The sequence below is a fragment of the Pterocles gutturalis genome, unplaced genomic scaffold (genome assembly GCF_000699245.1).
Source record: "Pterocles gutturalis isolate BGI_N339 unplaced genomic scaffold, ASM69924v1 scaffold41052, whole genome shotgun sequence".
NCBI lineage: Eukaryota > Metazoa > Chordata > Aves > Pterocliformes > Pteroclidae > Pterocles > Pterocles gutturalis.
This window is the reverse complement of record NW_010116924.1, coordinates 59,282-75,619: the sequence shown is the minus strand read 5'-3', so window position 1 is coordinate 75,619 and position 16,338 is coordinate 59,282. Positions and strand designations below refer to the sequence as shown.

At 39.5% G+C, this 16,338-nt stretch overlaps 1 protein-coding gene across 1 annotated transcript in view; it reads right to left on the bottom strand.

Moving 5' to 3' along the window:
• Positions 1-16,338, bottom strand: part of ANKS1B (ankyrin repeat and sterile alpha motif domain containing 1B) — a 53,563-nt gene that overhangs the window by 14,247 nt on the left and 22,978 nt on the right. Inside the window, exons 4-6 of the mRNA XM_010075650.1 lie at positions 15,463-15,591; positions 11,258-11,329; positions 1,323-1,409 (exon numbers count right to left, since the gene is read on the bottom strand). Coding sequence (XP_010073952.1) covers positions 1,323-1,409; positions 11,258-11,329; positions 15,463-15,591 — 288 coding nt within the window. The remainder of the gene's footprint in view (positions 1-1,322; positions 1,410-11,257; positions 11,330-15,462; positions 15,592-16,338) is intronic.

The window sequence follows — 16,338 nt, the reverse complement described above, 5'->3', positions numbered from 1 at the left end:
GGCTGAAAACAGCCTTATCCAAGTTAGAGTTAATAGCATTACAATGTCCTGATTTATGCCCTGCATGTCAGAGAACACAAAGGAAATGAGGGTTGTAAAACCTCAGTTTTGAATCAATGGAAGAAAAAGGAGCTGACAGGAATCCCTGTCCTCTCTGCTCTGGCAAATATGCCAGACTTGACATAACAGTAACTTCACCACTGCCATCTTCTAACCCTGGATACGACTTCCAAACTCTAGCAGAAGTTCACAAATCTGCTTTTGTTCCTTCATTTAAAACCCAGTCCTAGTTAAAACACCTTTAAAAACTGACTGATCTGGCAAGTTTGACAGGTACTGGGTTAGATGTATTGTGTGGTCTGAATGTTCAGCAACACAAAGCAGTTATATACATTATTAACCTGGTCAGGTAGCTGGGTAGTCAGATTTATTTTTCGTATTGCTTAGTGAATTTTAGTCACATAACAGAGAAGATAATTTCTTCTCTATTCATATGCAAACATCAGTATGGACTGCATTTGCTTGCCACTGTAGACATCCAAAGAAGAGACATTCATGTATTACTTTATTTTGTCTTACAGAGCTTGTACATTTTACTTTGGCTAAGCAATATCCCATTGCTTTATTCATCACTGAATTCTCTGATCTTTCAATTTCTGCTTTTTTTTTTAATTAAAAAAGATCTTGGATGCATGTAAACATGTAAGAAAAAAGCACAGGGGTGTTGTCACACAGGAAGATGAAAAAAACATGGAATAAAAACTATTAAGAAGCTGCTGCAGGTTCAGGGAGTCAAACTGCTAGTACCAGGGAAACAGCTGTCAGAGAGGCTCTGACATTTGGAAAGGACATTTGAGGCTCATGTTTCTTGTTCTTACAATGGCTGGCCCTGGATGAAATGTTGCATCTTTATTGTGCATTGAGACATCTTTATATGTTTATTTTTTTTGCCCAAAAATATATTCATGAACAAACATATATTTTTTTCTGCATATTAAGGAATTGTATAGGGAAGAATATGGTAAAGGATTCCACAGAGGCTCCCTGCCAAATGTTGTTTGTGATAAGCTTGCCTTTTCATGGCAGAAGGTTGGACACAATGTTCTCCAAATGAGCCATTAAAGCTACTTCACTTGTCCTCCAGACTGAGTTTCTGCAGAATGACAATAAGATTACATCCATTTTGAAGAGAAGAGAAAAAAGGAGAGGAAAACACAAGGTGCAATTCTGTCCCCTCTCTGGCCTAGTGCTCTTACAGAGCCAGCCTCATAGGTATTTCAATTTTTGAGAAATTAAAGCTAACATTGAACAATCGCACATACCTTATTTGTTGCATCAATAAATTTGACTCCCTTGTAAGAGACAGACAGGACAATGGTTGGTACTTTCTTCATTTGTTCTGTAGACTTCTGAAATCAAAACGAAGATGTTGTTAGAGTTGTGTTGCATTGCAAGAAGAGCGCTCTTTCTCTTCTTTTGCTGAGAAAAATACATAAGTTAAACAAAAGGTACTTGTCCAAATATTTTACTTTTTCTGAAGCTGACTATGCTCAGGGCTTTTGAAATAGCTATCTTGTAGTTACAAAACTAAAAAGAGCTTTACAGTTTGGTGCAAGGACGGTAACAATTTTCCTTTTTCCTAGCACAATGGGAAGAGAATGAAATAAGTTTGTCAAGCTTAGAAAGACCAGTCATGCAATCAAAGGTTTCCCAAAACGTGCACGTTTAAGATGTTTATCTGATATGCCCCATTCATCCCTGCCTCCCCTCCCTTCTTCCTGCCCTTCCCAGCTGTAAAAACCAGCAGCGCGGTACCTCTTGTAGTACTGTTTCTGTGCTGCAATTAGTTATTATTTAGAAATACTTCATTCTCTCCTTCTTGCAGTTGTATTTGTGACATGAGACAGCCCTGCAGGCCTTTAGGCCTGCCAGTCAGTCTGTCAGTCCAATGTTGTATCTTGTCACGTCTGATTGTCTGCACTTCCTTGAGTGCAGCTGCTACTGGAAGCTGCTTTACACATCAGTTAGCACGGAGGCTTATTCTGCATTCCCTCACTGCTAGGTGCTCCTACCTACACTTCATGTCTTCCTATAAGGCAATTTTTTTCTTTTATGCTACTCAACTTCTATGTGCCTTCAATATGATGCACACAGCAGTGATATTTCCTGCCTAACAAATTGGGCAAATATTTGGGATAGAGTTAAGCTCTCTGCAGAAAAACCTGTTGATTAGTTTAGAGATTCAATTTACTTTAGAAAAAAAAAATCACCGCCAAAGAAAGAACAAAAAGGCATAATAGTTTACAGCTGATCTGAATTCTTTTAAGGTGGAAGACAATGATGGACAAGTCTATTCTATACAAAACTACTATAAATAAATAATGTTGATAAAGTTCAGAGAACACTCACTCATGGTAGTATCTGCAAACAATCATAGAGATCAAACAAACATTTTCTTGAGAGGAAAGAGTAAGTTCAGCTACAGTTAAAGACAAAGAAATACCAGCACATGGAATGAAGAGTGTAAACGCATTGAAAGGTCTAGAATTGACACCTAGAAAGATCTTTAGAGCAGCTGAACAGAAGTAGGAGTGGTGGTTTTGTATTCTTCAAGAAAAATAAAATAGCACAGATATAAGCTTAAAACACAGACTGTATGTGAAACAAACTGTCTGAAAAATAGGTGATGGTTACACTACAGAGCAAAGCAAACAAAAGCTGAAAAGAAAAAAACCTGTAATCAAGTCCCCTTATCAGATCTTCTGCCTTCCAGAATCAAATGAGACTCCATTTTTGTCAGCATAAAATTCAAAGCTACAGATCCAGCTACGTTCTGCAATTAGTGTCCTGTGCCATGAAGGCTAAAACTGATAATTAACGTTTCAACGAGAGCCCCACCCATCCATGTAGTACAGAGGACTGGTCCATCTCTCAGTATCAAATGATAAGAGACTCAAGACCATGGTCAAGTGCCCATTCATCCTGGAGGAAGCTTCTTTCATACAGAAAGTCAGGCACTTCTATAAAATGAAAGCTTAAATGGTAAAACATCTTGAAGAATCTAACAAAATCTGAAAGAAGACACTGATCTGATTTGCATGTCTCTGAACTGAGTGGAGAAAGAAACAGTATCCCTCACAAAAGCAGAGCAAGTACATACCTGCATGTGTCTTGATAATGGATCTCAAATGAGCCTTTTCACAAAATTAAATTTTAATGCACAGAAAGCATGACAGTGACTGTACAGAAGCTGCAGTACATACATCTATCAGAATAACAAGCAATATACCCCGCATATGCTCTTATCTAGACAAAACACTCACAAATATGACAACATCACTTTAATCATCTGGCAACCTACCAATCATCCAACTTTTGTCCTTTCTTTCTATCCCGACAGCTACTCTCAGGAGCTCTTTGTCTCCCATTTTGATTATTGTAATTATCTCCTTCCTCGCCTCCTTAGCAGCAAAATTCCTCTTCTCCAACACGCTACACAGACAAGCTACTAAGTTAATTTATTTTAGCTTTTTGGTCTAATTTGCACTATCTTCCATTTGCCATAAAGGTGAAACTTCCTGTTGGTGAGGCCACGTTGTACTAACCATCTGGAAGTCCTCTTTCACCTAGACCAGGAGTTTGTAATTTAATCATCTTCCTTATCTGCTCTGCATTCACCTGAGTTTGTCTAGAGCAGACCTGATCTTTAGTATTTAATGGAGGTCATGAACTGCCAAAAGACTGTATCTGAGTGAAATAGCTCATCAAGATACTATTAAATTATATCTGGCAAATTAGGAAATGAATCAGAGACTGATGGACATTTGTAATTTATTAAGCCAAACTGTCTCAGCTGGTAAGGAGCAGTGGATGTCCCTTATCAGCAGCTTGCAAACCACACAAACGCCAGGATTTGTGCAAAGGTGTTCTGGACGACTGTAGCCCAGCGTAGAAACATGATTTTGGGAAACAATTCAGCACTCGTACCTCCATTGCAACAAACAGTTGGGCAGTGGAATAACATCCTTGGTTATTATGACAGTGCTATCATGAAAAAAACACAGCTCTATATCCGTCCCCCACACTCGACTCCCAGCGATGAAGTCCACCATGTAATCCCAGGAAGTTTCGACACTCTAACAGTTTTGAGTTGTCAGGGTGAGCTCATACTACTTGCTTGTTGTTCCTTTCTTTTAAATGGAGGAGGTGGCTGCCAGGATGTGTACCATGAGTTTTCAGAGATACAGCATGAATACCATTCACTCCGGCACTATAACTGCTTTGGCTCTAAAACCTAGGATGTTGAAATGAAGTCCCACAGCTTTTGTAGTCAGACATTTCACACCTCTGTGTAAGCCAAGTGGGCATTTCTGCCTGTGCCTGTGACCAGAATCTGAGAAAAAGGTGGGACACAGGAGTCAGTATTCTCTTTTCTTGGGCTTTTCAGGTTCTAGCCACTGTATCAACTCTATGAGGACATGATGAGATGACAAAATACTCTTGTCCATCTGGTGCCTCTATGGGAACCGTATGGACTTGAGCCAAAGTTATAGGAGCCACAGCCGAAAGCTGGGATGGGATGTCATGTGCATGCTGACATATGGTCTAATGCTCCAAGGCATGTTCATACCATGGTAGCAGCATCAGATTTTCTCATGTAGAAGCAATCATAGTGACAGGACCCTGTCTTTGGGCAAGTGCTTACTAACCTGGAACCAGTCATAGTTCCTATGAACTCCATTGTTTTTGACTGCAACTTTGGCTCTTTGTCTTAAGACACTTCTTTAGGAGAATCATCTGGATGAACAGCAAGTATATTCTGGGCTTGTTGCCACTGCCTGCCTCTGATCAGCTGGTCACCTGCATAAAGACAGATGTGCATGCCCTGCCTCCTCAGGTGCACTGCTCCTACAGCGAGGAGTCTTAATGCTGCAGAGTCTGTGTGCCAGAGACTGAGCTTTGGTCCCACTTCTGAAACACTTCTTACGGGACAGGTAGATGACTATGTGGAAGTAGGCCATGTGTAACTCAAGAACCACAAAGCAGGCTTGACTGCAGACACAGGAAGATGGAAGAAAGCATCACCATCCTACATCTAATGTGACATTTGTTCAGACTCTCCAAAAGACATACAGCCTCTTTTTCCTCAGAATAAAGAGTATTGGGAAGAGCAGCCTCTCCTGTATCTTGATGCAGCTGCTGTGATGAAGCTGCTTCATCCCCTCAGCACCCAGAATGGGGATCCATCCAGTATGAGGAGGTCGAAGGCATCTTCAGCATAATTGCCTAGTTATTACAGTGCTTGCTTTTGAATAAAAGTCTGGATTTAAGACCCTCCTGAGTCTGCATCTGAATCCACTGCTGCTGTTACACAGGACAGTGCCAAAACCCTGAGTAGCCTTGGGACAGGGCTGCTCCCAATTCCACCTTTTGAAACTGGTCATAAAGGAGTGCAAGAGCACTGCTGCCAGAGAGTGAGAGAACAAGCTTGCTTCTGATCTTGTTTATGAATTTTCTTTAGTTTCACTGGAAAAAATACCATACTCACAAGCAGACTCTAAACAGATTTCCATAGTATAGTACTACAACTTAAGTGGGTAAAACATTTCCACCTGTATTTTGATTTTGAGTTAAAGGCTGTGCAGAACCACTAGACATTTATTTAGAATATGAACAAAAATCCAACTAATTTGGGATTCCACCCAGCCACTGTGCCTAACAAGATAATTAGCAATGGCTTAAGAGGCAAAGGTCTTTGTTCTATGAATAAAGCAATATAAACTAGCTGTTTATTTTTTAAAAGCAAATACATGCAAATACAAAACCTATAACTCTAAAGGGCCTTTAGCCTTTTCGAGACAGGATTGTACTGCAATACCTTGCTCTGTGCAGAACTGAGAGCACTAATCCAACACTTTTGAGTACTCCTGCAGTGTACAAAACATGGTATCTCTGTGCACATACACACACACAAAGCAGATGAATAAGAAATTCAGGAGCACACACAGAATGGTGTCCGAGTAAGATGATCACATATTCATTTGATATACTGTAGCACATGGTGTAATCCATCCCACTCCCAAAATACTTCAGTCTCATCTATTTATTTCCTGCCAAAGAGGAAGTGGGATACACTGGTACTTCTACTTTGCCATGTTGACCACTTTCACGTACTTATATATACATCTATAATTGGATTACTCAGCTTTCATACAGTGGTGAAAATGAAACCATGGCCATTTTTAGGTTTTACTGCATATGTCATTGTAATTGATGTTGCAAATACACAGTAAAAAGACAGTATTCAATTATGGGAAGTCACTAACAATTCCATGCATAAATTCTGAGTACAAGCTTATAAGCCTGTAAAATCTTAAGATTTCATTGTGGCTTTTTACTTTTGCACATATATCTGCTGATTCTGTCCTATACTGATTTTTAATAGCTAGATGAAGACCGTAGCTGGCAATTTTACTATTCAGTCACACACTGGAATCCACTCCACTATGAGAATCTGAACATTTTCCCATACTGGTAGCAATGATTAATGCCAAATGGCATCAAACTGCACATTTCAAAATATATATTTGTACCACTTACTATCATACCCCTAAGTCTGTTACTTATTTAAGGCTTATGAAACCTCATTAAACAGTTCATTTTGAGTGAATCACTTTGACAAGTTAAAAACAAGTTAAATAAAAAGTCAAAGTTCACATTTGACCAGTTAGTTTTGAAGCCAACTCTGAAACTACAATGTGCCTTGTAACAAATATTTACTAACTTCTCTCAGTCCAAAAGGCTTAAAAATGCATCACTGACATTAATTTTAAAACTCTTGGAATAAGATAGCATCTGTAATCCCTGTGGTACAAGACTGTTTACTTCTCTACAATTAGTGGATGCCTCCAAGCTACATCATTAATATGAACATTGAACTGGGGATGCACCTGCATCTCATCTACTTGAGAAGGAGAGGTTTTTTTCTTTTGCAATATCTGTACACACTCATCTGCTGCTGAAAGGGCAGCACATCCCTCCTGCACCTTGTGTTCCTTTCAAACCAAGAGTTCAAGGACATACAATCGTCTGAAGAACACGGGATGGCATGATGTGGAGGTGCATAAGGACTGAACGTATTTAAGACCTCTCATCACTTCTTTTTTTCCTTTTGAGTAATATCCATGTGCCTGTTCCACTGCAGGCCCTCCCAAAGCAGTGGCCAGATGAGGGAGACAGAGCTACAAGTCCCAAGAGGAGAGAGACCAAAGAATCTAAATTCTCAAATATGGTATTTGATCCTGGCATGGTATTTGCCCATCTAGTTTCACCCAGGAGGCCCATAGGGGACACTTCTACTTCTGGGAGAGAAATGAAATGTAGACTGAAAAGTAGAAAGGGATTAGCAGAAACAAGGAGACTGCCATCTATATCCAGGTCCTCCTTCTTTATGTAAGAAAAAAATGAGGAAGGAATGCCACAGACCCAGCCTATTTTCAGTGAAAGAGTCAACTCTGCTTCATCTTCATGTTCCTCTCCAGAGATAAGAGAAGCAGACATTGTAACAGTTCCAACTTTGACATTTTGGTCTTAAGTCAGCAAGATATTTCAACACCTGCTTTGTGAACAGAATTATGTTGCTGGTTTCCCAGAACTTTGACTTGAAGTGTAAGAACCTCTTTTCTAAAAAGAAAACCTTTAAGAAAAATACATAATATTCAGGAAAGTGGCAGGATCCAAGAACAAACTCGAAAGTTCCCTACTGCTGCAGTAAATATCTGATTGGTTCAGACCATGCGATTGGTGTACACACCAGTGATTTAACATCAGTGCAAGGGAAGTGTCAACCTTGCTGCTGTGCTTGTGCCAGTAAGTATAAAACCTTCCCCTTCCTACCTGGTCAAGGAATTTAGATGTGTAAATGCCAGATGGAGTCTACTGTAGAGAACAAGTCTCTTTCTAGCTCCAATTACACTTTATTCCTTTTCTCTATTTTGATGTAAGCACATTTTATTCTCGCTTCGTGTTCCTATGGTGATTTGAAGTGAAGGCAGTAATCTGATTGAAAACACAACTTGTAGTATTTCCTATTCCATGCTGAGAAAGATGAAAGCTCTTAAGTTCTTGACGGCACCTCACAAATATAATTAATAAATCTATTCTGGCCAGGACAGCGAGATTTAATCTCCAAGTAACAAAGGTCAGTTTACAGCAGTTGGGGAATGGAGATAAGGAGGCAGTGCTGTTGACTGCAGAGGGAGTTTGTGAGAGAAAATAGCTGGAAACAAATAGGAAACCATAAAATAGAAATCCATCCTTGGGATGCAAATATGTGAATGGGAATATAAAGTAGAATCCTTCAAACAGGCATGTTTTTTGCCAAATATCCATAATTTTGGATGGCTGCAAGGCTCTGCAGTTTGGGTGGGAACAGAAAGCATGTATAACCTTGACCCCCCCATGCTGAGCTCAATCTATTGCATCTGTGTGATTTTCCCAGAGCAAATCCATCATCTGCCCTGCTGGAGCACACCGCTGCACAATGCTGAGAAGCACAGTGGGTAACCAAGAAGAGTCATTAAGACAGAGGTTCCCAGGTTTGGGTTTTTTTTTTTTTTGGTTTTGGTTTGTTTTTTACATATAGAACATTTATGATCTCCCTTCACTCTTAAGCTATAAGAGAAGGAGGCTCCTGTAAGCCCCTCTGTGGAAACACATGAGGGATATCCAAATGATACGTCCCTCAAGAACCATAACCATCAGCTGCGGTAACTGAAAACACAGGAAACATCTGCAACTAACAGGGAGGGATCTGCAGTCAGCAAACATGTCATTTTTGTTGTTTCTCTGTATCTATGAATGATTAAGGAAGATCAAGATACTTTTTTTCACTGATAGGCTTCTTTCGCCCTTGTGCATCTGCTGACTGGAAGACATCCAGTGAATATCAACACTATTCTGAGCAACATTAGGCTAAAGCCACATTGACAGAAAAAACTAAGTACCTATTTTTCATACACTCTCCTTAAAAACCATTATGTGGCTGATCCCAGAAAGATTAAAAAAAATGCGAGGAAGGACCTCAACATGGTACAAGGTTATATGTGATGTACTCCCCCCCAACATGTTTCAGATTGCAGCACATTATAATTTGATATAAATAAATGGAAAAAATATACTAAAACGAAAAAATGTTGCTCTGCACCTGACATGCAGTCAAATAATATATCTAGCTTTCCACTTCTCTTTTGTAAGTGAAATGTTCCTTTCAGTACATTTAAAGTAAAACGTAACTATGAAAGAAGACACATTTTCAATGACAATGCAGTGCTACTTAAATACAAGAATGAACATCACATCACAAGTTCAGGATGGCATAGGACAACCTGGACTTACAATTCATAGACACCAACTTTCAGAACACAAGTAGAGGGAGAAAGTTTTGGAAAATATACATTTTTCTCACTGGGAAACTTATGCTATAATAATAATAATCTGTTCCCATTAAGTCAATGGTTTTTGCTTCTGACTTGAATAGGAATGTGATTAAAAGGACTACACAGAAAGGATAGAAGAAATCCTGATTAAGAATTATTTTATTCAAACTTCTTTGCAATAAAAACCCCCCAAACCAGAAAGTAAACATTCTCACAGCACAATGGTTTCAAAAGACATGTAAAAAAAAAAAAGAAACCCTATCACTGTGTTACATAAGTGCTCTGTATGGTTCTATAGACTACTAGTGTAACTCCCTTATTTTTATAGAAAAATTATATTTTATATTAAATTTGTTTTCAAAAGCACTTACTTTTTCAGGTATATAATTTAAATTTGCCAAATTTATGACGTTAAAAAAAATCTTAAACTAGCTATAAATTATTTAGAGTGACATTTTTGATGTTAAGCTTCCTAGTTCAGTCAAATGACTTACTGAAGATGTCATATGCTACTAGGGTGTCAAATTCTGCCCTAAGATCTGCACAGGCATATGCCTAAAAAAATTGAATTGCTAAATTTGACGGTTTGAAAGCTGGATTGGAAGATGGTATACTTGCAGCCTCAATCCCCCAGAACACGTGTATGCGACTGTAGATCCCTCCATGTCAAATTGTTGCAGCTTTTTTTAGAAGAGTTTAAGCCCAGGTAAGGATGGATTAGCATGCAATTAGCTGAAAAGCCACAGATCTTCACGCAATCTAGTAAGCGTGAATTACTGCCAGCCCTTAGTTAAAACAGCTTGTACAAAAGTCTGTGTGTTGCAGATACGTAACCAACAGGAAATGGGTGTCTGACTGTGTGAATTTTACACATCTTCTCCCTTTATAATTGATCCAAATGCTACGTCTAGTGCTCAGAGGCATCTTGCATAAAAGACTGACAAGCCACGGAAGAAAGGATTTCACTCATTCATCTGTGTAATTTTACATGTTTGGTAGATTAACAAAGAATTATATTCTTCATTAATTAATCATGGCAGACCATGATATGTTCTCCATCTCTATGAACAGGTACATTCTTATTACAACTACAGTTGGGAATAAATCATGTAGCTGGCCTGTGGCTTGTTTTGAGCTTCCTGCAGCGGTATGTTTGTTGGAGACAGACTAAGCCTCATTGTAATTTTCTACAAACCAATATCAGGCCAAAGAGCCACAGGAAAACATACTCTTGAAGGAGACCTAACTATTTTTCCACCACCAGGTGAACCTGAATTAGATCTCTTTTCATCCTTCAATCAATAAGCATGTAAGTAACTCATAATAAATGGGAATACTCATGTGAGTAAAGGCATCTAAAAGATTATGTGACTGTAGAATTAGACTATATGTGAAAAACATGGCTTTGGTAACATGTTAACATATTTATTAGTACATATTTTCACGTAGTAAATTCAATCTAGACTTTCATATATGAGCTACAAATTCTGTTTAAAAGCTATGTGATATGGGTACATTTCAAGTGTGTGGAAAGTACTTTGAAACATATTAGAAGATTCTAGAGAAAACATAACATATACATTTGTTTTTTCTTAGCTACAACATGCAAAATAAAAATCTATCTTTAAATTTTGGTATTACTAGAAATTAAGACAAAAGGCAGAAGAGATTTATTACTGAATGCGAATGTAAAAGCAAAGGTGATGGAAAACTGATAGTAACACAACATTATAAAGCAAAAAGGGCACGACACAAGTAATCACAAGTTAATATTATTTAACATTACGATGACAAAGAAAGGAGCAGGTTTACTAACTTACCCTCATCTTTGCACATGCATCCTGTGTTGACTCTGTGCCTCTTAACTCTTTTACCAGCATAGAACCTAAATACTAAAAGAAAAATCCATTAAATTTAATTTAACTAAAATTCCAGAACAAACATCTGCAGAAATGCACTGAAAATGCCTAAAAAACCATAGTGGTAGCAGTCAGCTTAATACATGGCTTTAGTGTTTTTTTCACTCTGCAGTTCTCTGATAAATCACTTAAACCAGTGTGTTAATCAGCCTATGAAACAGGAATGCACAGCAACACATACTGAATCAGATCAAGCCCTTTGAAACGGTATCTGAAAGTCTTCTAGCTTAACACCTTAGTCACTCAAACAACAAGCAAATACTACAGGTTCCATCTTAAAAATGCCATTTGATTAAAAAATGCAGAATCTGCTTTTTTTAGCTGCCATCTGCCAAACTCATATTGCTACGTGTGCACTCACGTGGATGTGAAGGGCAGCAGCGATGTTAACCCCCCGTGTATTCAATGTGTAACTAATTTATCTGCAAAACAGCAGAGCCTGATGTCAGCAAACAGAAAAAATAAATCTGAAACAAAAACTAGTTTAAAACTTTACTTCTTCCTAAGAAAAGGCTGACCCTTAACTATTATTTTAAAGCCTTTACTGAATCTGAAGGATGGCTGGGTGAAAGGAAGCAGCATGATGCTGGTGCTGGGTCCTTGCTCAGCTCACTGAAGGCCACCATGCTCTCAGAGGAGCCTGCTCACGTCCCAGGGTTCATGAGGCAGCAATTGCCTCACTGACACAACCCCTTTCCTACCTGCCTCTTCCTCACTATGTCACTTGCTGGCGTTTGCAGTTTGAGCCCTCCTGCACCCTGACAGCAGGCTCTGCTCCTCTGGATTTGTTCCTCTGGGGTCTCAGTATCTCTCTACACCACGTTTGAACGGTGCTGCTCCTCGAGGGATTGAGCCTCTGCATTATCCCTACCATTCTCTTCCATCAGCAAGTTACTGCTTAACAGGGCTGTGCGCTACGCGTTTCTCCTATAGACACTACAGGCATGTGCATTTGTGGATGCCACATGTTCGTATAGCTCTGTGCACACAGGATGTTTTTGTATTTCTGTATGGTGTCACATACAAGTCTGGCTTAACTGGGGAAAGAGGATAGGAAGCCACCCCTTGTCTTCTCCTCCCCAGGCACAGAGATGTCTCTCTTTGCATTCTTACTGCAGCACAATGCCATGGCTTCTCTTAAGTCTTCAGTCCTAAGTGAGCAACGTGGGAACTGAAGAGAAATCACGCCAACTGGTGAGAACAGGGTAGGTGAGCTGCATGAGGAGAGAAAGTGCCATTGCAGCCCACCACCGCTCTTTCCACCACCTTTCCTTCTACCACACTGACTCCCCTTGGAAACAGGCTAAGCTGACCCAACTAGATAGTGAACCAGCTTCATCTTAAACAAGAACCTATAAAAAATAACTTCAGTTATAGCTGAATGCAAGCTGGAACTGAACAGAAAGTCTGTTGGTTCAACACTCTGGTCTCTTGACCTAAACCGAGATATTTTCTTTAAAGACTTCACCTCACACTGTGTACCGTAGGAGTCTCTGACCTGCAAGAAAATGCATAAATATTTCAATGTAGACAGTAGCCAACACGGTAATTAGTGAGAAACACTTTATAGGGCATTATAAGTGGAAGGGTGAGCAACACCAACACTACCAGATAAGCACAAACAGAAAGGAACAAATGATTTGGAGGACTGCAGATGTGAAAGATTCATAAACCAAGCAGCTGTGAGTCCAGCTGGGGGCTCGATGGTGACATGAATAGGGCTTTGGCCATTAATTTGATGGGACGGCTTGATATCACCCTTGCAGAAGAAGAACAAATCTAAAGCAAGCTCTGAAATTAGAAAATCAAACAAAACTGTACTGAATAGAACTGTATTTTTTTCTGGATCCTGCTGTCTGACACCTTTGGTGTCCTTAGCCTTCTCTGGGAAATATGCAATTAATTTCTTCTTCTTTTTTTTATTTATTTTTTTTTATAGACTATGGCACAACAAATTGATATTTCCTTGAAAGCTACCAGTTGGTCAGGCATCAGGGAAAAAAAAAGCAGTGCTTCTGAGCTCATGGCAGAACAAGAGGAAGAAAGAGAAGAGACAGGAAGCTCCTCTCCCATCTGCACAGCAGCAAAAAGACTGCGGGCCTTCACAAATGCTTCCCAGGGTGGAGTGTGGAATAGACAAAGAAATCACAGAGGTACCGTCCAATTTAGTTGTCAGAAAAATCTGAAATTCTACGAGGGAATTTTGCTTTCCTTTGAGTTGCTATACTTTTGCAAATGTTCCTTCTCAAAGACCCAGAGCATGTGGGAGCAATGCAGAGGACATCCAACAGTTCAGCAGAGTGATGTGGCATACAATGAAAACTGCTCCCATTATAACTTCCAAGCCAGGGTTTTACTCCATAAAGCTAGGGTCATTACAGCTCAGGAAGCTGAGACAATGCAGTGATGCACAGTGCTTAGAAAAGGAAGATGTTTTCTTAATCACCAGTTAACTTGGATATGTTGCTTTGGTGATTCCTTAATCACCAGTAACTTGGATATTCCTGGTCATCCTGACTTAATTTCTTCAATGCTCCACATGCCTTCTGATCTACTACAAAGGTTACAATCTGATTATGAATTTACTGATGGATTAAGTAACAAGGTAAGAGACATTCAAGATAAACCTGCTCACTTTACTGAAAACTACGAAAAGTAAAGAACTAGAACTCACTAAGCTTCCTTTTGAATTTGAGGTGCTGCATAGGAGGAGAGCAAGACTGAGAGCAGACAAGCTGGACCTTGACTGTGACTTGCTGAGGAAGGCAGAGGTTCTAGTTACTGTCCAGGGACAGCCACTGCATTCATGGCAATTTCTACCCTACGAAAATCTGATGGAAGATACAGACCTGGTCTAGCAAGACAGGCCTGTAACACTCCTTCTGTCCCACCTCAGTGGGAACCAGACCCTGCTTCGCCTGCACTTAGTCTCTAGTACCTACCTTCCCGGATATGCTTTAATTCAGGTCCAGCAGCCCCCAACTCTCCCCAAAATGTCCCAGTGTTTGTTGAACAGAGCATTATCCTAAAAAGCACTAAAGATCCAAGCCCCTTCAGGTGAAGAGGATCTAAAACCCATGTGCTGGACAAGTGGTTAACCCCTAGCTATTATGCTAAAGGCACTACAACTACTGAGTTCCTTCACATTGTAAAATAAGTTACCCTTGCTTCATTAGGTGGCCAGCTCCGAAGAGGACACAGCGGTCTGGGAAGCACCTTCATCAACTTTAACAGCACTTTCCAGCAAAGTCGGAAGGGGAAATGTAAGAGTTTAAATAGGTGGGCTGAGGCACCTCTTCAGCTCCCAAGAAGCACCAGCCCCCCTGCCCTGTTGAGGGGAAACTCAAGGCTTCAGGAAAGTGTTTTTAATTTAAAATACAAAGTATCCCAAAACGACTTTCTGTACCTCAGGACACTCTCCCCTCCTTCACAAGCATTTATAACAGTTAGAGAATGCTAATTGTCTTTAGCTATAGAAGGAAGCTCCGTTTCTCCAAGGATGGCAAATGGGAATCAGTTACAGTCATCTGGAGGCAAGAATAAATTCTCCCTGCTCTGAAGGAACTGACTGCTTCTGGTACTTCAAGTAGTCATCAATTTGTGTCCTTGTCCCGTGGATGGAAAACACTGCTCCAGGACCCTGATCTCCATCTTCCCTAAATCCCTTCCCCAAAAACAGGTGTATAAAATTCAGGCAAGGCAATACCTGCTTTAACTACTGTACACACAGCATTAAGGCATGCATGAGGATCCTATATTATGTTTTACTATTTTTCCATATGTACTAGACAGGGAATTGTGGCAGATGAGAAGGAGGGGTGTTTGCTCTCACTGTCACTTCTACAACACTTAGCCACTTATTCATAATGTCATTTCTCGAACACTATTGCTACATGGATTGCAATATATCACAAAATTCACAGCAAAAAGTACTGTGCATCCTTGTTTCTCATTTATTACAATGACAGTATTTCATAGGAAGTGGCCTGTTTCATTAAAAGTGATTGAAAAAATATTATAAATGAAAAAAAAAACCCAACAGTCTATCAAAATAAAAGATTAATATATCTACCCCAAATCAAACCACTAAATTTATCAACACTTACAAATGCTTTATAATCACATGACTGGAAGATGAGTTTCTCTGGATGATGTTGCCAATATTGTACAGGCGTTGATGCTGTGGCTTCATTTGGAGGTCGCAAGGTAATTGAAGGCTCTCCCCAGTCTCCTGTCTGAAAAATCACAGTTGTTTGAGATGTAAGAGAAGTTGCAGGCAAATTCGCTCTAAAGTAGCCCTAAATTGTTGTGCTCAATTAACAATAATTTATTTTCTAAACATAGAGCCATGTTACTAAAATAAGGGAATACAACTCCTACAACATTTTTTTATGATTTAATTTATAATCCAAAGTCATCTACTGTCGCGTTTAATGAGGCTTTAATTAAATCTCTTTGCTTTGAGAGTAAAATCACTAGGTAATGGAAATGTTCCTTAAAAATAACTGTTTACAATACATATATGAGGATGAGAGCACTTGAAAAAAAATCCTGAGATGCACAAAAAATTCCATTCTCAAATTCCGCTATGTGTTTTACAAGTTTTTCTACACAGTTAGTAAGTCTTCCATTATCCAGCACAAATAACCAACAACTAACTTTCCTAAATGGCTAAATAACTGAGACTTTGCTTTGATCTGAAGACTTATTATACATTCTTCAAATATATGAGGCATTCTTTAATCTCTTTACGAATATCGACTTTAATCACCTTCTCTTGATGTCTCATTGTAGAGTTACTAACATTGCCCTTACACATTCATCATTCTCACTGATACAGGTGAATGCCTTCCTGAGCTGTCATCTCCCCTCTTTCCTCAAAGCCCTCAGAGAACATGGGTAGGACTGCAGTTTGCTGTCGGACCCCTTCTCAGGACACTCTTCTCCCTACCAAAAAGAGCCAATGCAGGCATCGGTACAGG